At 40.3% G+C, this 23,537-nt stretch overlaps 1 protein-coding gene across 7 annotated transcripts in view; it reads right to left on the bottom strand.

The window, feature by feature from the left end:
* Positions 1–23,537, bottom strand: part of RNF38 (ring finger protein 38) — a 196,247-nt gene that overhangs the window by 40,661 nt on the left and 132,049 nt on the right. For all 7 annotated transcript variants that reach the window (XR_012159143.1, XM_073345754.1, XM_073345751.1 and 4 more), the window contains 3 exons: positions 8,754–8,947; positions 3,185–3,398; positions 1,240–1,407 (listed from right to left, as the gene is read on the bottom strand). Coding sequence is in view for 6 of the 7 variants with exons in the window: in XM_073345751.1 (XP_073201852.1) it covers positions 1,240–1,407; positions 3,185–3,398; positions 8,754–8,947 (576 nt within the window). In the remaining variant the exon portion in view is untranslated. The remainder of the gene's footprint in view (positions 1–1,239; positions 1,408–3,184; positions 3,399–8,753; positions 8,948–23,537) is intronic.

Genomic DNA, 23,537 nt, shown 5'->3' with positions numbered 1-23,537 from the left:
ATATGCTTCTGCATATACACTTCATAAAAATATTACATATACAAAGATTTATTTATGCATTGTTAAAGTTGAGAAATCAACGCTGAAGTCAGGAAAGCGCTTTACTCAGGAAATTAAGGTTCTTAACACAATGTTAGTTCACACCTTAAACCACGACGTTAAGTCACCCCATTTTCATAACTTCTAGAAGTGCGAAACAAAGCAAAGTTAACTGTGTAGAAAAAAAAATGAATCAGTACAGAAGTGGGGGCTAGAGAAGCGCTCAGTAGTGTGACTGGTACAGAAGAATTGGTACTGAGAGAAATGCAGCCCTGCACACACAAAGGTGTCTTTCCACTCTATATGTCCCAAAGGATTACTGGGGTGTAGACACAAAATATGGTTACTTTCCATTATCATCTTATTTAAAACACACATGAAAAGGCAGTTTTCTGGATTGTGTGAGCTCCTCAGGGCGGCATCTACTTAATTTGTTACTTGTACAGTACAGAGTGCACTGTCAGCACTTACATAATGATATTTCTCTCTCTGACAGCAAGATGGTATGCATGTAACGTAGCTGGATGGTATTATCCCCATCTGGTATCTGGATGAACTCTTCGTACCATTTCAGGTCTGAGACAGGAAAGAGTTATCCCGGCAAGTCAGTTATTCTGCTCCCAGCAATGTGGGAGATACAGGGTGATTAGATAAACAAGGATGCTTTGACAGTTTCTTTGTTAATGTGTTTCCAAATAATTGAGATCTCTTTTGGCCTGTCTTAGTCTTTTTTTTTTTAAATCTTGCTAATATTTACACAAAGTATTGATTTTAGAGATGTGCTGGAAGGGCTGATTTTGTATATGCGCGCACACCCTCTGAGGGAAGGGGGCCTCTTACACCCTGTCAATTATTTTAGGGGGCTTCCTACTATTCGATTAACTTTAAAAACCCTTTCCTCCAAATTTCTGAACTTGTTTTGTGAAGCTATGGATGAGTGTCCAGAGACTGGAGCTAGTTCTGACTTTAGTTAAAACATGTTAATATAAGAATACTACACCACTATGAAAAAAAGTACATAAGCATAAAACACGCAACCTTACATCAAGCTAAAAGGTCTGCTTATACACCCACACTTTGCCCCAGTGACGAGTGGATTTCTCTGATGCAAACTGAAAAACCACATTAGCTGTGAAGCTCCAGGCTGCCCACCCCACACACTGGAGATGAAAGCTTGGGTCATTAGATAAACCTACTTACTGGAGGAGGCACACTGCAGACGGGAAGGTGCTGTCCACTGAAAACCACAGAACATCCTGGGACCTGCTGTGTGTTACAAGCTGGTATGTGCTGGCCTGTGCAGAGCGGAATCCCATGTGGTGCTACCGTTGTTACTGTGTAGGAGACAGGGACCGTGCCCTGGTGGATCTGCATTGAAACAAACAATTTTCAGTAATTTTGTTACTTTACAAAATTCAGAGGGTTCTGAACAGTTATGGTTTGCCATTTAAAAATGGCAAACTTTCACCTAAATACCAGAAAAATCACATTTTACACTGAGGGTATAAAAGAAAGTTACAAACCTGTAATTCCTGTTCTTAAAAAATATCCTCCTCAACAGATTACTGCGCTTACACCAGTGCTTCCTGAACAATGCCAGGGAGGGGACTCTCAACTCAAAACATTAAATCCTCCAAGACACAAACAGTATATCTCAGGTTCTGTAGGGTCCCTTCATGTGTTCAGATTAGTTCCTTTCAAAAAGGAGGCAGAAACTCCGACATAAAACCGAATTAAAATCAGAAGGAAAAATGTACAAGTAGCTAAACAATCTTCCAAACTCTGATGGGAAGAGTGGCTAAATGATTTTCCACAGAGATACTGAAGAAAAAAAAATGCAGATAATTTTTTTTCTCCCAAGATAACCATCTCTGCATATTCCCACTCTAAGGTGAAAGCTCAAGCGATGTCTAAAATAAACGTAACAGAACAGTGGATAAAACCAAAGGCTAATTTAAAAGCTGGAAAGGGAAAGGTTAAATACCTGTAATTGTGGTGCTTTGAGGTAACTGCCAATAAGGACCCACACTCCTGGTCTGAAAATGCCCAGGGCTAGGAATCAGCAACATCTACTAGAACTCAACATTCAAACCCGAGGGTCTAAAAGACAGAGGGCCCCAACCACTACTTGGTTTCTTACACTATATCAGAAATCTCCAGTAAAGACTCCAAAGAATTAGAGACAAGGAGTGCGGACCATAAAAGGCAATTATCTTGAAAAGCCCCTCTTCTTCCTTCATGAATTGCTTGTCTGGATCCCACTCTTGGGGAATTAACAAGCAGGAACAAACCAGTACACAGGTGGAAATAAATATAAATTAGGGCTGTCAAATTATTTAAAAAATAAATCGCAATTAATTGCAAGATTAAAAAAATAATCACAATTAATCCCAGTTTTAATCACAATGTTAAACAATAACAGAATACCATTTAAATATTTTTGGATGTTTTCTACATTTTCCAAATATATTGATTTCAATCACAACACAGAATACAAGTACAGTGCTCACTTTATATTATTTTTTATTACAAATATTTGCACTGTAAAAAAGAAATAAGAAATAGTATTTTTCAGTTCATCTCATACAAGTACAGTAGTGAAATCTCTATCAAGATAGTGCAACTTACAAATGTAGAATTTTTTTTTTAACATAACTGAACTCAACAACAAATCACTGTAAAACTTCAGAGCCTACAAGTCCACCCAGTGCTATTTCTTGTTCAGCTAATCACTAAGACAAACAAGTGTGTTTACATTTATGGAAAATAGTGCTGCCTACTTCTTATTTACATCACCTGAAAGTGAGAACAGGCTTTCACACAGCACTCTTGTAGCCAGCGTTGCAAGGTATTTACATGCCAGATATGCTAAACATTTGTATGCCCTTTCATGCTTCATTAGCATAACTGAAAATCAATATATTTGAAAATGTAGAAAAACATCAAAAAATATTTATAATAAATTTAAATGGGTATACTATTATTGTTTAACTAGTGCACCATTATGACTCTTGAAAGAAACTGCCACAACAAACGGCAAGCAGTAGTTACCACAATGTTCTAACTTCAATGCCAACTACTTGGATTTTTTTGAAAGTCTTAGAGAAATCAGCGTCCTTAGTGAGTTCACCCAACATTCTCACACCTGTTCATGAATGTCAACCATCACTGCATTCTGCTGTGGCGGATGAGCGGCTGGGTGCAACATACGGGGGGATACATTCGGTGGGTGGAAGGCTCGGGGCTCTTCTATTGCTTGTTGCTGTCCGTAGGGGAGATGGTGATAGTTTTCGTCTTGACTAATGGAATTATGTCGAGACAGGCGATCCCTTCTCGCTCTCTGGCGTCTAACAGGAGGACTGGAAACATATTAAATGGGAAGACATGTCACAAACTGCCACAGGCCTCTTTCTTAAACAATGTCATACATAATCCAATACTGAGGACAAGTCTATACTAGACAGTTCCGTCAAGATTGATATGTCGGCTAGAGATGTGATTTTATTTTTTAAACCGACAGTAGTATACTGATAAAAGCCTTAGTACAGATGCAATTATTTCAGTATACAGTGACTAAACCAATATATGTCAATCAGGAGAACCAGCACAAGCTAAATTAACATAAGCACTTTTATACAGATATTGTATACACAAGATACATTAAAAGGACATGAAGGTTGCCAAGTCAAGCAGTCAACAGTTAGAAAATGCCAGGATTATGGTTGCTTGTGCAATCTTGTATGTATGCATGAGGATACAGACTACTAGGATATGATCACATACTTTTTTTCTCCCTACAGGAGCCCTGACTCATTCAGAGCACAGAATGGATGGTGCTCACTAAATGAGTAGCTATTCAATATTTTGTTTTCTCCTCATTATTCAGTGTGTGGCCCCAGGCCTTATTTACTGCACACTATTCAAACCCTACTCTAAAGACTTAATTATTAATTTTTTCATGAGCTTTTTCTATGGCACTTACTGTAGTAGCTGAATGCTTCACAAACTTTCATTTATTTTCACACCACCCTTGTGAGCTAAGGTGGTGGTATTATCCGGAATTTACAGATGTGGAACTATGACAGAGATTAATATAAAAAGTATCCACTCATTTTGGGTGCCCAATTTGAGACACCTAAAACCTGATTAAGAAGCATAACATAGCTCTTTTGGTGATCAAAGTACACTCCTATTGACTTCATTTGCAACCAAGTGCGCTCACGCCTTCTGCTAATCAGATGCCAGGGTCTGAAGTCAGTACCCAGAAACTGAGCAATTAATGACTACTTGTAAGAAGTTTAGTTTCAGTGACTTGCCTGGTCACTGCAGCATGCTCACTGCAGATGAAATCTTTGGGAAATAGCTATGCTCTAGCAAGTCTCTACAGAGCATATGCAAACTGCAATTTTTCCAAGTCTTATATAATTTGGGCAGATTTTCACAAGAACTGGAAAAGGCACATTTGACATAGGCCACCCTCTGGCCAAATTTCAAGTCTCTGCTGCAAACCATGGGGTACTTTTTCTCAAAGAAAAAGACACCAGGATGTTTTAACATGGGCAAAATAACGTTTTTTACTCTCACATTCTCAAAAACAGCTTTCAGAGTAACAGCCGTGTTAGTCTGTATCCGCAAAAAGAAAAGGAGTACTTGTGGCACCTTAGAGACTAACCAATTTATTTGAGGATGAGCTTTCGTGAGCTACAGCTCACTTCATCGGATGCATACCGTGGAAACTGCAGAAGACATTATATACACACAGAGACCATGAAACAATACCTCCTCCCACCCCACTGTCCTGCTGGACTACTGGTCTCTGTGTGTATATAATGTCTTCTGCAGTTTCCACGGTATGCATCCGATGAAGTGAGCTGTAGCTCACGAAAGCTCATGCTCAAATAAATTGGTTAGTCTCTAAGGTGCCACAAGTACTCCTTTTCTTTTTTCAAAAACAGCTGAAACTGTTTTGGTTGAAATGCCCCCCCCTCAAAATCACCCTGAGACAAAAACACCCAGGATGGAAAATTTCAGCTCAAATTATTAAAGTTTGGCAAAGTTATAAGCAACTGAAAACAGTGTCTTATAATGGGAACTGTCAGGCAACCTTAACAACAAGTGTTGTTACCAACCCTGCTTATAATTACTTGTGTTGTAGTATCAGAGAGCTTTGCTGATTTAAGTCTTATAAGCAGATAAATGTTTCCCTTGTATTCTTCCATTTTCAGAATCTATTATAGTGTTTGTTAATTTCTGCATAACTAATAATAAAGTTATGCTGACATAGCTATTATTGGTGTCATCTGGAAAGATTTACCCGCAGTGCTTTCCATAGTCACACAAGACAATCAAAGCTGCACAGATACAAATCTAGCTTTAAGGTTGTGTACATTCAGTACTATGTCACAGTCAGTTACAATACAAGTCAACTTGCCCAAGGTATTCAAGTATGCTTTATGTTAGTGACTGCTTTTAAATGTCTAAAAATTGCATTACTACTAAAATCCACTTGTTCACAGTTGTACATCATTACAGATAAGATAGACCTATATAATTTTTGTAACTTTACTGCAGATATTTTATTTAATAATGCAGGCAGCAAGATTTCAGTTTTAGTGAATTCAGATTTAAACGTCCTTTATATGCACCTTTAAACTTCATATACAAATCTGACTGTTTACAGTAGCACATATCCAATCTTCAGCTAACATCAGTGCAAAGCTGTAACATCATATGAAGGAAGGACTTGGGTTTGGAAAAGTTCCTGGAGTGGTTAAAGTCACTGATGGCAGTTTCAACATTTTGAAAAAACTAAACCCAGCAGAGATGCCCTAGTTTCCCCTGCCATTTATCTTTAGACACAGTAGCATTTTTAGCTTCAGTTCTGCCTTTACCTGTCCACAAGTAGTGCCAATGGTCAAGCTTTACTTCTGTTAATTACCCAGAAGGAAACAAAGCATAACAAAAACTGTCAACACTTTTCTATATACTGATTTATGGGCAGCACAGAACGTAGTACTCTGGAAAAAACAGAACTTGATGCATACAGACTTCTCCTAGATGATCAGATACATGTCAGATTGCAAAGAAATGTCCCTTTCCTTAGGTGAAACTCTGAGATAACCTCCAGATGTGTAGCTCTAGCAGATGACTAACTTGGAATTACTGGGAATGCCTCATGCAAAGTAACAGGTTTCAGAGGAACAGCCGTGTTAGTCTGTATTCGCAAAAAGAAAAGGAGGACTTGTGGCACCTTAGAGACTAACCAATTTATTTGAGCAAGTGAGCTGTAGCTCACGAAAGCTCATGCTCAAATAAATTGGTTAGTCTCTAAGGTGCCACAAGTCCTCCTTTTCTTCATGCAAAGTAGTTACAACTTGCACTTAACTTGCAGTAGTGCTCACAGGCCTCAACCAGTTTGGGCCCCATTGTGCTGGGTAACAGACAAAAATAGTAAATGACAGTCTGTCTCTAAAAACTTAAAAGACAAGGCATAACTTGTGGACCAAACAAATGAAACAAGGTTGAGGAAACGGAGCAAAAAATAAATATAACCAGATGCATGCAGGTCTTAGCCAGTAACAACGATCACAGCTGTCTGTAACTAGAGATTCCTGTTCTCTGTATTTAGCTGTTCACATAAGTACTTTTCCCCCCCAGTAACTTTTTAAATGTTCTCAATCAGGGAATAGAGTACCAGAGCTACTGCCATGGAGCAGATGCGGAGGAACATGAGAGTACAAGACTGAGAAGGCAGAGGGAAGGTGGTGTGTTACATATCAGGGGAGGCAGGAAGAATGGGGATGGAAGCTTGAGTATGGCAAGGAAAGGACGGGAGGGGAAAAAACGGCAGCTCCATCTTCCCAAATAGTGGAGAGCAAACTGTGCAGACCCTTTCCTTGCAGCTGAGGGAAGTCCACCTTTGCATCCACTGTGTACATAAGGGTGAATGTTGAACCTAAATAATCACAAAGTGGGATGACAGGTGATTATTGAGCCTGTAGAGGGAAGAAGGCAGACTAACAAAGAGCTTATTTTGAATCAAGATTTTCCGGGGTCTAACTTTTTTTTTAAATGCTTGGTGTTGGCAATACTGATGTATTTGCTAGCCATTTGGTGACAGACAGCTTCAAAACAGTCTCCAGTCAGAGCACGCACAGGTTTTGTTACCTGGGTAACAGATTAATGGATATACATAGTGACAGAGACTAAACCTGATAAAACTTGAAGCAAGTTCATCAGAAGAAGGGAAAATTAACTTCACTTTTAAACAGAATTATGTAAAAGCCTATTGAGCTTATTTTACTAATAATCTACTTTTTATTTGTATTAACAGTGGTGCCTTGAAACCCCAAGCAAGTTCGAGGCCCACTGTGCAAGGCACCGTACAAAGAGTTCCTGCCCTAAGGAGGTCACAGTCTAAACAGACAAGACAGAGGACAAGAGCGTAAAACAGAGGTTCACAGTTGAATGTCAGTGGAAGCTGAAAATAAAATACGGGTCTCCTAAGTCACAAGACAATTGCCTATCCACTGGACCCCATTGCCTCTCTCTGCAACAATCCAAGAAATCAACTCATTGACTTGCATTATTAGTTTTGACTGCTGGTTGTATGAAAACAAATATAATTTTGCAAGTTGTGGCCCGAAGCTTCCAGGATTTGTGACCCTAAAAGACTTCTTTAAATTAAGTAACAATGTGCTACAGCTTCAGTAAACAAAATGCCAGTTGACAATTTTTAACTTTGGGGATAGAAAAGGGTCTGTTTCTGGTCTCAAAAGCCTGGTTTTTGCATTCATAAAAATGTATGGCTTCTCCTAAAGCTGGAGAATGTAAAGTATCACTTTTTTCTGAAGCAAACATAGGGAAATGTGTTTTAAATTTGTGTTAGGTGACAAAAACAGTTCCAAAACCTATTGTGAGGGAGCAAACGCTTGTGTTTTGGATAATTAACTAGAATAGTGAAGAGGTCTTTATTTTTAAGCTTTACAACGCACTGGTGCAGGCACCAGTTCAACATAGCCATAATGACTAATTGAGCTTATTCAAAAAACTTTGCTTCAAAAGAGGCTTATGAACCATAGGCCAAAACTAAACTAAGATAAAAATGTAAACCCTTGCAATACATTCACCACACATCTAAGCAATCACATGATACTACTTGCATCAATCTTGTCAGTTTTATTCATTCTCATTTGAAATTAGATTGTACATTTATTAGGGAAGGACAAAGTTGTAAGTTGTGTAAGTGTCATGCACGTTTATTGCACTATAAAAATAATTAGTCTACAACTAGTAGTAATAGCCTGTCCAGAAATAGGAATCTTTAGTTTTTGGTTGATTTTCTGACACATTGTCTATGTGTACAACGCACTAATGTAATGTGCGGTATTAGAGAAATAAATGGATTCTAACTGAAAACGCTAAGGAGCAACCACCCTCTCAAACTGTACATGTCCACACAAAATTATAGGAAGACTTCATTGACCTCATTAATTACTTCCAAATACCAGTTTTCAGCAGCGATAATAGCAAATATTTATCAACAAATTTTTCAAAATTAATATTTATCATATAGTGTTGTATAACTAGCAGTCTTCTGCTAGGAGTACTTCACTTCTAATGCTAATGAATCCCTGCTGCCTTGAAAAAGGTCTCGCCTGAATCAGCAGACAGGCTAGCAAGAAACCACTCCACAACCTGACTAATCCATTTACCTCCTCCTGTTGCGTGCAGGTGTGTTGCATCGTTCCCCTGAGAAGTGATGTTGGTTGGGTCGAGCTGAAGGAGGCTGCCTATTTGATGTCATCTCCCATGGTCGCATTGGCGGTGATGGGGCTGGTGATGCTGCTGTATAGTCAAAGACTGAATGAGAAAGGCGTTGTCTCTTAGGACTCGGACTGTCTTCACTCTATGCAAATGCAAAAAACAAACGCACCTGAGTGAGTCATACCCCACACACACAGTTTTGTATTATTACTGCAGTTTACATCTGTGGAGGAAAAAATTGAAGTAGACCATATACATTCAAAACAAAATACCGCATGAAGTTAAATCTCTAGTTATCACATCATGAAGGCAATGGATTCTACAATTATTTTATGGCTTCCCCATCACAAATACATTTTTATTACAGAATTCAGCGCAATATTTTAAAAATTCTCATGTTGAGGCAGAAACAAAGTTGCCAGAGATACAAAGCTAAAAAATGTTTGTTTCAAGAGAGTGAGGTTTTTTTTTTAAAATGTATGGGATCTTCAAAAAATGTTGCTGGCTAAGCACCAATTTCATGCTAATAGGATCCATATTTGTCAATCATTAAATAGTCCGCCATATGGAGTTCTAGCTCAGCATGTGCACCCCATATCCACCAGGAGGATGCTCACTATACAGCTTATTAGACATCTGATTTGTATTGCAGCCAATTTTAGTTTTGCTAACTCAGCTAAGATGTGTCTCTTGTCCTTTAACTTGTTAGCACAAGACTGGCAATTAACAAGTGTAAAAAAAAGTTGACAAAAGCATCAGCTAAATCAATGTAATTTTTACTTTAAAAAGTTATTTGGTTGGATACCTTTTCCTGATCTGACCACCTAAAATTTGCTGACACAAAAAATTCTAATTGACTACAGGAGGCCAAATTGCTCCAGTAATAGTAATTAGTATTTACTCTTCAAAAATCCCTGTCTTCATAAAATATACAAATGTATATATTTCATCTGCCATTGTTTATGTTATTTTTATTAGTTTCACTTAATGTTGCATTTCCATTTTCGGAAGAATACTGGTTTGGCTTGAATACTTTCTTCATCTCTGACAATTAACCACATCTCTTTTACCTTCCTGTTTCCTTTTCAGTTTAGGGATATGCACAGTCTTTGTATCTGTTTTAGGCTAAGGATTTTACTTTCCTAAGTTTTTACTTTAGGGCCTTTTTGATCAGCTCCCTTTTTCCCCCAATCTCCCTTTCTAAAGCTAAGTGCATAGTGACAGGTTTATTTTTTATATGAAATTCCTCCCTGAGGATGCAGTACTTAAATTATAATCACCAATAGCTGTTAAGCTGTAATTACTTTTTTGACCAACTCCTGTATCTCAGTTAGGAATAAGTCAAGAAAAACCTTTCCTCTTGTGTGCTTTAGGACTAGGTGTTCCAAGTAGTACTCTAGTAAATCAAAAATAAATGGAGTACTTGTGGCACCTTAGAGACTAACCAATTTATTTGAGCATAAGCTTTCGTGAGCTACAGCTCACTTATGAAGGTGCCACAAGTACTCCTTTTCTTTTTGCATATACAGACTAATACGGCTGCTACTCTGAAACCTAGAAAATCAAGCAACCATTTCCCTAAATGTTGCCCCATTGTGATGGTTTAAAAGTTTGGATACTGGTAATTGAAGTTTCCCATTATTACCATTTCACTGAGTTAGTTGCTTCTTTGATCTCCCTCAACACTGTACATTCAAAACCCTCTTCCAGATCAGACCACCAACAGCCTACCTTTACTCGTGGTAAGAAAGGAGAAAAGGGTGCAGCATAAAAGCATAGTAAGCAGTACCTGAGCAGTACTTTTGACATGCTTCAAGTGCCTACTTTGATTTTTAAATTGATGTTTAACGTGTTGTGAAGAACGAGGTAAGCCACGAAGGCAGGGTTCTATGGTTGATGGACAAAATGAGAGTTTTCAAAGACAGTCTTGGAAACAGGACGGTATGCTTCAGGTGAGTGGGTCAGATCCTGAGAGATATATGAACCGACAGATAAACAGGGCAAAAAAGCCAGGCACACTTGGAGGCTATAGAGAACCATACGAAAATAAACAGGTGCAAATGGGAGGATGAGACAAAAGGGTTCAGTGAGCTGGCAGAGGGGGCAAAGCCTAGTGAATGGTAACAGGTATTCATTGTATTAATCTCCGTTGGTGAGAGAGAGGCGTTTTCAAGCTATTGTTTGGCTAACCAACTTTGACTGGTAATGCCATGTGTCTGGCACCTTTCCTTAGCACTAAATTTACTCTTAAATACCCCTACCCCGCCCCCTACCAAATGTCCAAAAAAGCATATTTATCCTGGAACACTGGTTCTTTTGATTATTTTGTCTCTGAAGAAATGCACTCCAAACACAAAACAGCTCATGAGTTCATAGGAGATGGCAGAGATGTATCAAACTAACAAGCTGCTAGGCAGTTACCCTTCATCATTCCAAATTACTATTTAGTACATCTACTCCAAACTCCATAATATGTACTAACTGCCTTCTATGTTAAGCAACAGTATTTCCATCCCAACTTGTCTGCCATTAGAAAGCAAATAACAATAAAATCATTTTCTGAACTACATATAAAAGCAAGCGTTTAAAACCTAATTATGTTTCTCTGAACTGGAAAAAAAATGACCTAAAGCTAAATCCTAACTTCTTCATAAATTAGTGTCATTAAGAAAAAAAATTGGTACTTTTTCTTGGCTTTAATTAAGAAACCAATTCTCATAAGATGATTGTAACAGGGTTACAAGAGCATATTGCAAAAAGTAACATGGAATTAGTGGCAGAAACAAATCCCATACAAATTAAGATCCATTTACATTTCAATTACACTGAACTCATGGCAGAGCCTATCACAAACAGTATAATTTTGCAGTCTATAAAACCCTAAGTTGGCCAATGCATTGCTATATTTATACAGTATGTCATTTGTTGCAACATTTACATCTCCCCAAATTTCATGCCAATATTCAACAGGCCAGCTCAGCGTCCTTGGTCTACCTCCTTTGCTGACAGGCCATTCTGTGTTGTCTGATTTTACTGCTGCCAAACAAGCAGCAAGAACAGAATGATGAGGGCCTGATAGCTGTGGAAGATCCAGTTTATTTTTATTACGTAAATTAAAAATTGACATGACAAAAGCCAGGAACTAAAAGATGACATTGTTTCAAACATGAATTTCTAGAAGAGCAAGCAACATCTGCACAAAACACAGAACATTTCATAAGTCAAAGCACCAATGCCAGAAAGACTTCATGATAGTCATCCCATGTTACTACTGAAAGAAGAAGATGAAGTTTAGTGCCAAGGCAGAATTAGGGTTGAAATTAAATCCACAAGAGTCAGGAAATTCACAATTAATGTTCCCCTAGCAAATCTATAGCCCTTTCCTTGTAGCTGTGCACTATGATACCTTATCATGTAGAGACACCAGTAGCGAGCCATGTCACTACTGAGCAAAGAATTAAACCCGTTTGTAAAATGTGTCCTTCTCTTATACTATTTAGTATGAATTGGCGTGAAATCCTGATACACTGTTGACGAGACCATTCATTATGCTTTCGAATACTTTTTACAGCCATTCTGAATAGTTTTATGTTAACGTTGCTCATCTTTGTGCTCTTATGAGAAAGGATAAGTTGCTAGTTTAGGCTTTTTATAAAAGCAGAAGTTTTTAACAAGACAATAATATTGTCGTAACATTTGATGTAGCCTCCTTTCCCCCTTAAGTTGTAAAGGTTATGTGGAGCTTTCTGTATCTTAGTAGTTGTGTGCGCCAGGTGACACAGCTTGAAAATGTTACAAAACTTAGACAAGGCCCAAGATGCCTCACCCTTCCTGATCTCCTGCACATACCGGCAGAGCTGGGTCCTGCAGATTTACCCAGAAGGGAAACCCTGCACCACTACCCTCAGGCCTGGCTTCTGGGAGTGTGAGCTGAGTCTACCCTGCAGTCCTCCACAAGATCTTTGGTTTCAATTTTAGTTAGTGTCAGCGAAATGAGGCTTCAGATTTACTTGCTGCAAGAGAGAATGGGGATGGCAGGGAAAGTCCATTTGTTTCCCTCCCTCCATCCCCTAAACCTGCACTGCACCACATGCTATTGAGAATCACTGAAACTTCGATAATTTATTCACCCCAGGGTGCACTTATGCACTGGATCTGTTACCCCTGTGTCTCAATAACGGAGCTGGCAGCATGAAGAGTCAATGAATGAACCACTGAGATAAATGCTTTGCATCCCAGAGCAGATGGATGACAGAGCTGCAGTTGAGCCAGCCTAAGAGGGTTCTTAAAGCAATGATCCCAGACACTGCTAGGAGGCAGAAGGGAGCCATCTCCAAATGCCCACAGAATAACACAGTAAGGGACCTCAGGTGGAGGGAACGAGATCAACATAGACCCTTCTCCAGGCCATGTGACTAAAGGAGGCTGAAAAGCTGGGAGTGAATTCCTGACAGGAGTAAAGGAGGGAGGCAATACCCAACAGAAGAGACTGTTGCTTTTGGACCACACTTATCCGGTTTGTAGGTTTAGGGGCACAATCCTTGATTAGCCTGCAAGATGTCATGGGGTCAGAGCCCACCTGAGTCCAAGGAGTGTACTTTTTTTTAGGCCTGCACTGGCATGCAGACAGACTAGAGATGGAATAAATGTTTCTGAATATAGTTTATACAATTCTGTACACAAATTCAGAGTCCCATGACCATTTTTTAAAGAAACTGATGACATACAGTAGAATATCATTTTACCTTAGTTTTTAAGCACTGTAATGCCTCCAAATAAATAAATATTTATACACTCAAAATTTGAAACCTCTTCCTAAAGGAAGATCTTTCAAATAAAAGGAATCAAAGATGTGACAGGTATGTCCAGGTTTAATGGATAAAGACCATTAGAGCTAGGTGTTTCTCCTACAGGAAAACATGACATGAAAACGTTCAAAACTATGTTGAACTTTGAATCTGATTATGATCTTCTGACAACCAGTTAAACTGAATTAAATTGAGACGTCTGTACCTCATTTTCAGCCTGCAGACTCAGGACAATACTGTATTGATTTGTATTCTGACATTACAATCAGAAATTAAAATTTTTTAAAATGAATGCATAAGCTATGGGGTGGTCAAACTGCGGCTCGTGAGCCACATATGGCTCTTTTACAGTTAAAGTGCAGCTCCCGGAACCCCCTCCACTCCCCCCCATTCCCCACCTACCACATTGAGATGGGGAGGGAGAGAAGAGACAGAGCTCGGGACCTCTGCCTTGCAGCAGGGTGGTGAGGTACTGGTTTCTATCCAGCAGGGGGTGTGGGGGGGTGTCTCAGGGCTTTAGGCCCATGGGGTGCGCCTGCCAGGGCTTGGGGCTTCAGCAGGAGCAGGACTGAAGCCCCGAGCCCCACAGATGCCTCCTGTGGGGCAGAAGCCCCAAACCGCAGCAGGCACACCCTGGCTCTCAAACTTCTGAAAATTGTCATATGCAGTTCAGAGGGTCAGTAAGTTTGGCCACCCCTGGCTTAGCTCGTATAGAACATAGAAAAACTGTGGGAAACCTGCCGTGAAACCTCAATGCCTTGGAATACATGGATTTTCTACTTAAGCAGATCTGTCGTTGCTGCTCATGGAGTACAGCTCATCTCACAGACCAACAGGAGCCAAAAATGCTACTGACAGGACAGCAACACGGATGCTGATATCTTTGTCAATTATGAGCAGGGCAATGGGGTTTAGCAAGTGTCACTTTAATATAAGGTTTTGTATTTTACAAAATTTTCAGTTTATTTTAAAAGAAATGTACCCCACATCTTAGATTAAAACAGATCCTGAATCTTCCTCCTCCTGCAAATTCAGTGCTATCAAACTACATAAAACTACTACTTCTATATTAGACACCAACATAATCACAAAAAATATAGTGTAATATATTTATTTTATTCTCCACAAAGAATTATTCATTCAGTGGAAGGATGGAGTTTTACCAAATCAAACTGATTTATGTCAGTTTTTGCACAGCTGAAGATACTTGTACTTCATAGTCTTACAGCACAGCCACAGCGCGCACTACACTATCAGAACACACAACCTAGCAGGTCTTGGTAATGAAATTGCAATCTGTATCAGCGACTAAAAAAATAAAGTTTATGAAGATTTATAGGCAACCAGATGCTTTTAAGAAATTAACAGCTAAATATTCCAAATTCAGATTTTTCTGTACAAAATTAGAAGCACTAAATCTGAATTTAAAGATCTCACTACTCCAGGCAGATAAAGGTAACACAGCAAGAGTCTTGTGTTTGCAGACATTCAGCATCACATGGCAATACTGTAAACAGAGCTCCTTTAAGAAGTTTTAACATTATCTGGATGTTTGGGGTGCAGCAGTGAGGAAAAGCTGATCATATCAAACTACTGAAATAACCAATGACCTGGTACCTGACTTACTAGCCAGCAAAATATTAAAGCTACCCTCTTTCCTGTCCTTCCTCTGTCCCCTTTCCTTCAATTTTACCCAAGTTTTCTTTTTATCAGGTTTTTTTTAAGGAAGGTGTGATGGGTTGCCCCTCTTCAAGATGCCACCTGATGTGCTGAGATACCACTGAGCCCGCCTATTCTGCCAGCATGGGCCCCCTTTAACCTAACTTGCTGAGCCAGGGTCTTAAGCCCACTCCAGCACACACACAGGCAGGGACATACTCAACTGCAGAACACCACAAACACCGAGATCAGCTCTGAGAGGACTCAGCTTAAGAGACTTGCCCCACCACTCAGGTGCCCACCTCCCTTGGAGTGCAGACCCAAAGGTATATTATGAAATCCGCCTCCTCCCTCAACATGGAGGGAGGTATGCACACCCTCTTACCACCCTCACCCCCAATTATGTATTGCACAAACTGGGTTATATTATAAACAAGAAATAAATTTAACAACCATAAAAGGTAGATTTTAATCACAGAAGAATCAGAAGACTAGGGTTGGAAAAAGCCTCAGGAGGTCTTTAGTCCAAGCCCCTGCTCAAAGCAAGACCAACCCCAAATAAATTATCCCAGCCAGGGTTTTGTCAAGACGGACCTTAAAAATCTCTAAGGATGGAGATTCCATCTCCCCTAGGGAACCCATTCCAGTGCTTCACCACCCTCCTAGTGAAATAGTTTTTCCTAATATCCAACCTAGACCTCCCCCACTGCAACTTGAGACCATTGCTTCTTGTTCTGTCATCTGTCACCCCGAGAACAGCCTAGCTAAGGGATCGGCAACATTTGGCATGTGGCCCGCCAGGGTAAGCCCCCTGGGCCAGTTTATTTACTTGCCACGTCCACAGGTTCGTCCGATTGCGGCTCCCACTGGCAGCGGTTCGCTGCTCCCAGCCAATGGGAGCTGCGGGAAGCGGCAGCCAGCACATCCCTTGGCCCGCGCCGCTTCCTGCAGCCCCCGATTGGCCTGGAGTGGCGAACTGCGGCCAGCGGGAGCCACGATCAGCCGAACCTGCAGATGCGGCAGGTAAACAAACTGGCCCGGCCAACCAGGGGGCTTACCTTGGCGGGCCACGTGCCAAACATTGCTCCTAGCTCCATCCTCTTTGGAACCTCCCTTCAGGTAGTTGAAGGCTGCTATCAGGGAGTTCCTCTTGGATAGCCCATTCTAGGTAAAGATCATGCAGTATGTAAACCTTTATGCTGGCTAGAAAAGGCTTTATGAGGCTGCTTCAGAGCCTATTAATCCTGATATTTAGTTGGTCTGAGGTGGTCACTACAGAACAATGGAATGCACATCATTCTCCACATGGGTTAAGGGCACTGCTTCTGCAGGATTCCTAACTCCTGTTGTCAGAAGGAGGACCCAAGTTTGGTCTTGAATTTAAAAGTGGTTCAAATCAGAGAACGGGGGAGGGATAGCTCAGTGGTTTGAGCATTGGCCTGCTAAACCCAAGGTTGTGAGTTCAATCCTTGAGGGGGCCATTTGGGATCTGGGGCAAAAATTGGGGATTGGTCCTGCTTTGAGCAGGAGGTTGGACTAGATGACCTCCTGAGATTCCTTCCAACCCTGATATTCTATGATTCTATGAACAAGATCAGGTGCCCCTTCTATTTGCATCTGTTACCGTGTCACCCCCCTTTCACTCTATTCACTCTGCTTTCTCAAACTGCAATCTTTAGAAGTTTTTCCTGCAGGAACAAGTCCTGACAGAAAAAAAGATGTTCCGTCAGCCTGAAAGAATTTTCAGCTTGGGACCCACCCCAGACAAATCAAGGTGATCTAGCAAAACTTTCAACAGGTCACAACTTTACAGGGTGTCTGCTCCTCTTCAACTCCTTAGAACACATCTATTGTTCTTTCTATAGCTCTTTCCAGAAGTATTAAAATGTTCCCTTCCCTGAAAATCTCCACCCACCTTTAGTTTAGTCTCAAATACGGTCATACCTCTCAGAGACACAAACTAATTTAAATAAATGTAAGCTGCATAACAATGAACAACACCGCACCATTTTCACCCTCTGAATATAGTGTCCCTCTGGAGGATAACTTACGGCTTAGTCGAAGGATAAGATTTTAAAAAGCATGCCATTGAAAGGCACACTAGAATAAGAATAATCATTTTCTTTGCAATACCTGCTTGCATTTTCTCACTGGCCACAGGGCCATGCAAACAGTAACCCAGGCAATCAACTGTGTCACATCTTACTATACTAAGCAGCTGACCAGGTAAAACAACCGGTCAGCTTGGAGGACCCAGAACCTGGAAAAGTCAGAAAACTTTCTTTTGGGGGGAAGAGGTGTGGGAATTTACTGGTAAGGAACATCCTGCATTTTAGAAGTGTAGTTAAGGATAAAGATGAGTCAAACTGCACTCAGACCTGTATGGAGGAGATACAGACAGCAAAACAAAACCCCTAAACAAAACAAAACAAAAAAAAATAAAAGCTAAGTGTTAGCCAAATAAGTAAACAAATAAAATTAATAAGTGAGAGGATAAGACTGATTTTTAAAAACAGAATTAGAAAATTAGTGGAGGAAGTGACCAACAGATGTCCTACATTTGTATTTTAATAAAGCATTTGATATGGTCTCAAAATCTTAATTAAAAGATAAATTCACACTGGTTTGGGAAGGATCACTTGTATAGATTGAAAACTGACTAAAAGACAAAAAATGATAAATGACAATATCTGTTTAGGTACTTGTAGTATGCACACCATCATTATAGTAACTGAGCCCCTCAAACTTCCTACTAAACTTTCATTTGGTTGGCAGTGTGAAAAATCCTAGGATGCTAGGGGGCATACAGTGGAGTACCAGTGGGACTGATGTCCGCAATAGTTTGATAAAATCTCTTTATTAATCTGGAGAAAAGAGTAAACATACGGTAAGATTTGCAGATGTTACTAAATCAGAAAGTTGTTAACATCCATTACAATGGAAATACAAGAGGACAGACAAAAAACTGTGGGTACAAAATAACGTGAGATTTAGTTTGGAAAAATGTAAGAAAAAAATCGGTGTGAGCATAATCCTAAATACATACACGCGGAGTCAGGGAGAAATCTGGAAAAAAACAACACTGAAAGACTGATGCTTGGCATTATCAGTGTTAAATGGGTGGATGTCATTTTGCATGTGGGCAAAAGTTTTCATTCAAACCCCAAACATCTTCCCCAGTGCCTATCCCTGCAGACTCACCCCACAATAAAAAGCTGTATACATAATGTGCAAACTGTGAACACAAGAGAATTTTATTGCACAAAACCACTATGAACAAAGCATTTGCATTATATTTTATCCATCAATCCCAGCACCTGACTGGGCCACTTAATTAGCATGCTGTTCTTATCTACTTAAAATCATATTTCATCCTTACCTTTCTATTTAATGCATGAAAAACAGCCAGGTATAATTTGATAGCAAACTACAGTACAACACAGGTCACAAGGGTTGAAGGTATAATTGCACTACCCTTCCTACCTGCTGCCAGACACCAAAGGCATGTTAGATTTCTCCAGAGATATCAATTAATCTTAGCCCTTATTTTCCCCCAGGCCTTGAATCTGTGTCTGCAAATCATTTACAAAAGCCAGTTGTCTAGCCTGCCCATCAAATCTGGGGCAATGCATATTTCAGTACGCTCCCACAGAAGCTCTCACAACCATGTTATTCCCAGACCTGGGCCTCTGATATAAGCCCATGAATGTAAACTTAACAGCCTTCCCCTCTTCACTTTCAAAGAAAGTCGGCTTCCCTTCCTCGGACTCAAAAATGTCCCCTTCCACTGGCTACACCCGCAGTAATCCTTCCCCCCACCTGCCTTTATAGCCCACACTTATTACCCGTGTGTGAGAAATCTAATTTTATCAATCTCTAATTAAATATCTTGTAGGAAGGCATGTGAACTGAGGAGAACTGAAATGGTTACTTTTTTTGCATTCCTTGGTATTTCAAAGTATTGACAAGTCAGTGCTATAGTTAACACCCCACCCTCTATTTTTCCACTGTAGAGACCAGTACTGCACCAAGGAATTCGTGGAGTAGGGAAGAGGGTGGGGGACCTCAGGCACAAGATGCCAAGTGGTGGAACACTGGCCAGAGAGCAAGGAAAACTAAAACAAAACAGACAAGAACTTTTCCTGGACATCCAAGGGGAGAGGAAAAAAGTCCAACAGAATGCTACAGGTCAGGGAGGACAAGACCAGAACTACTAATTTTCTGTAAACAGGCTAGGTTCAGACAGGCAGATAGTCCAGCATATGTTATTTCATAAACAAGAGGGAAATCAGACTTGAGGACTGAATTCCAGAGAGAAATATTTAATGATGTGAAGGCTGAAGAAAATATGATAGCACAACTGTCCCTGCAGCTAGGCCCTGTTCTTCCACCACTTGTCTAATATATACCACTGACTCAGACCACCACCACATATTGAACTGCCCTAACCTTCCAGCTCACTTATGCCCATTCCAAAGATATTCCAACCCATTACATGAATGAGGAAGGGAAAACTGGAATCTCCAAGCCATGCATTATGTCCGCTTATTATACAATCCCTACTGCCACTGTGGCCAAATCTGTTATCCTAGCTGGACATTACAGCTGGCTTCCATGTTTATTATACAAGTGAATTCTGAAAGACTAAAATACAGTATAATTTATGTTCTCTTTATAGGGATGTGATTTGCTGTACTGACCTTAAACTCCTTCAACCTAATTAATACAAGTTAATAAATCATGAGAAACTAGCACATAAACAGCTGAAGTCCACCACCAAAGTACAGATACTTCATGAAGCTGCAATCACTAATTATTGCCCCATCAATATATGTAGTTACCACACCATACAAATCAAGTCAATGGGATAATTGATAAAGCTCACATCTAAGACAGAGAAAGCAGCAACAAGGTAACAAGAAATGCCTTCACAAAAACACAACTGGTAATATTTAGTTTGCAGATCTACATGATCCATTCTAGTTTGCCCCTATCACTTTGAAATTATGTGCCCAGTATTTTTAATGTATACAGCACACTAACAGCTAAGCTGTGCTAACAGAAGCGACAGCCCACATGCAAACAGTTTGTCTGGCCTACTGTACTTAAGTGGTGCCAAGTCCTGCTGACCCTAACTCCATTGTAGAACATCGTTTTTGCTTCTACATATATTATGCAAAACTGCAACTGGCAAATATTTCAGCGGCTACACATTCCTCTCTGATCCATCATCATGAGTCAAGACATTTCCAGAGAAAAAGCAAGGTTGTGCCACAAAAAGATCACTCCTGGAACCTGAAGGTCATCTTTGTTTTGTTGCTACTGATTTTATAGATTTCAGAGAAGAAAAAAGACGTGTCACACAATGCATACTACGCCAAATCAGGAGTCGTCCCCTCCGCCCCCCTTTTGATCTTAGCACTGGGTTCCACTTCAGCACTGAGTGCTTCATGGAATGTTGGCTCTCTCTCCAAAACCCTTGACAAACCTTTTCCCCTACTGGTACTGATGCTAGGCCAGAGGCAGAAAATAAAGTACTCCTTCAGGTGAGTGAGGGAGAATCACAAGGGAACCCCTAGCTTCTTCATCCATACAGAAGCAGAAAATGAGAAACTGTATGTCTGTGCACCATCTTGTATGTGCAGTGGTGAGAGCTGGACGAATCTTAAAACACACTCAAAGGGGCCTCTGTGACATAAGGATAAGGAAAAATATCCATATAACAAGCCTATGGAGCAGGTGCCTGTGTCTCAAGAAGCAAACTGCGTCACCACCCTCATCTGCAGAGCGTACGGCCAAGAAGACAACATCTGTGTATTTGGTTTCATGAACCATAGCAAGAGTGGTTACATGGGGGTCACCCAAAACCACAGTGGGGAACAAAGCTCCCTTTTGATAAGACCAGATATTTTTGAAAATATGGCATCATGACTTTTCTTGGCCACTTTATCTGAACATCCATGAACCTGCCATGATGGCCCAGTGAGGCCTACATTACCACTAGTTAAGTACCCCTTTACTGTCAATGTATTCCTGAGTTTGAGGATGGAGGAAGTGGGGAAAGGTGGAGTACAACATGGGTTCACAGCAAGAAACCCAACTGTTTAAATCCCTTAATCTCTGGCACATTGGCCTCCATGATCACATGCTCAGAAGATTATTCAGACCCCTCCTAAACAGGTCTTTTTCACCTAAATTTCTAGGATTCACACCTGAGTGCATTTTTTCCTCTGGGCAAGAGAGTCCTGTTTTGGCAGCTCACTTGTGGTCAACGCGCATAATTCTGCAACAAGATAAGCCAAGCTCTCACAGCTCAGGAAAAAACTAGTCTATAAACACACCAAGCTACTGATACTAATGCCAGTAACGTGTCCCCACAAAGGTTTTTGATCTTGTCATCTCACCATTAGAACAGGGGGGCAACAGGAGAAGAAAGATGGAGAAAGGCAGTTCTCCCTCCCAGGAGGTAAAATATCACTGAGAAGTGAGACAGTTTTGATACATGGAAAACATTGTTCAAACTAGTCTTTGAAAACAATATTGTAGGAAAACAGTGGTCTGCTAGCAAAATATTTCAAATCTGCACAGAGATTTTCAGGTTTGGGAAAGGTACTCAGAATGTCACACCCAAATACAAGGTGAAGTGAGCAGTTAACAGCCAACTGCTTAAAAGCTCATCTCTCGCGCCAACAAAATTGAGTCCAATAAAAGGTATTACCTTACCCACCTTGTCTCTCTAACATCCTGGGACCTACATGGATACAACATCACTGCAAACAACAAAATATTTGTGAAGATTAGCTCAAGAAAAAAAAATCTGTAGAATAAGGCCATTCACTATGGATCAGTATCCATTAACAACGAATAGTGTCACACTGGATCACACCGGTCTATTCTGTCCCTGACAGTGACAAGTGCCAGGTGCCTTAGAGGAAGGAGGCTATGTCTACACTACACAGCTTTTAGAGACATGACTGTGCCACCACAGCCGTGCCGCAAAAAGTCGCACAGTGTACCCACTCTCCTGCCGACAACGTGCTATTCACACTGGCACTTGTTGCGGCAAAACTTTTGTCTTCGAAGTGGTGGTGGTGGTGGTGGGGGGTTAACTCCTCTGAAAGACGAAAAAAATTGTCGTTCTATTGCCAGTGTAGACACAGCCAGAATGAGAAATCATATCATGGACAATTATGAAATAAACCAAATGCTAATGAGGTTAGCAAGAAGCTTTCCTTATGAGGAGTTTATATCCTGAAGCATAAAGGTCTATATTCCCAATTTATTTATTTTTAGTCTGCATAATGTAACTCAATGTTCTTATTTTTCCATGTCTTTCTTTAATGTTTCCTCTTTACTGTATATAAGCTGTCAGTCCCCTCAGGCCCACCACAAAGAACAAAGTTCAGCCGTTTTCTATCAATCACACATCTAACATAATGCCAGAGTGCACCGCCAGAGTCTTTAAATATATACACCTTTTCTACAAACCAAATGAGATAAAGTTTTTTTTGGTGGTAGAACAATGTACTTATTAATGTTACTACTTATTTTTTCTTTATTGTGGGTATGAAAGGAAAAAAGTGCAATCATATTAAATCTCAGCGTGACAGGTGAAAAGCTCTTGGGATCTATAAGTAAAACCAGACATTTCCTTTTAATATGCTCTCAAAATTCTAGCCCTAAATAAGCCTTAAAAGGAGCTACTAAGAAAGGCAAATATATGCAATAAACTTAAATTTAAAAGCAAGGTTCTTGTGGTCGTAGATAAAAATGCAAGTTTGGGAGTCTGTGAATAAAGTGACTATTTCTAGGCTTATACAGTATGCTTCCTTCAGGACAGACACACACAAGATAGTCCAACTGGATTTATGGCTGCTAAGTGAAACTGAGACACTGCATGCTCAACTTCCGGTATTTTACAAAACAATTCAGCCACCTCAGGCCAAACTGGCAACATGCACACTCAGACCACCACCACAGCCCACTGGATCCCAGGAATAAGACATCTAGAACAAACACCCAGTCCCCACTAGAGGGAAGTGGGAGATGGCTCCCATTTTCTGAGTGCTGACTGAGTGTCAAATTGTTCAGTTTTTGGACAAGAGAGAGGTCAAGTTGAGGGATCTAGAGGAGCAGGGGGCCCACTGAAGAAAAAAGAAATTCTAATGTACTCCTCCAAAGATTTGTAACCAATCACAAAGAGAACCTAAGTACAAAAGGTAATCCTGTTTCAGCTGAAAGAAACAGGAACTTCACCCCTGAATC

The sequence above is a fragment of the Lepidochelys kempii genome, chromosome 5 (genome assembly GCF_965140265.1).
Source record: "Lepidochelys kempii isolate rLepKem1 chromosome 5, rLepKem1.hap2, whole genome shotgun sequence".
NCBI classification, from domain to species: Eukaryota; Metazoa; Chordata; order Testudines; family Cheloniidae; genus Lepidochelys; species Lepidochelys kempii.
This window is presented reverse-complemented; position numbering and strand designations above follow the sequence as displayed.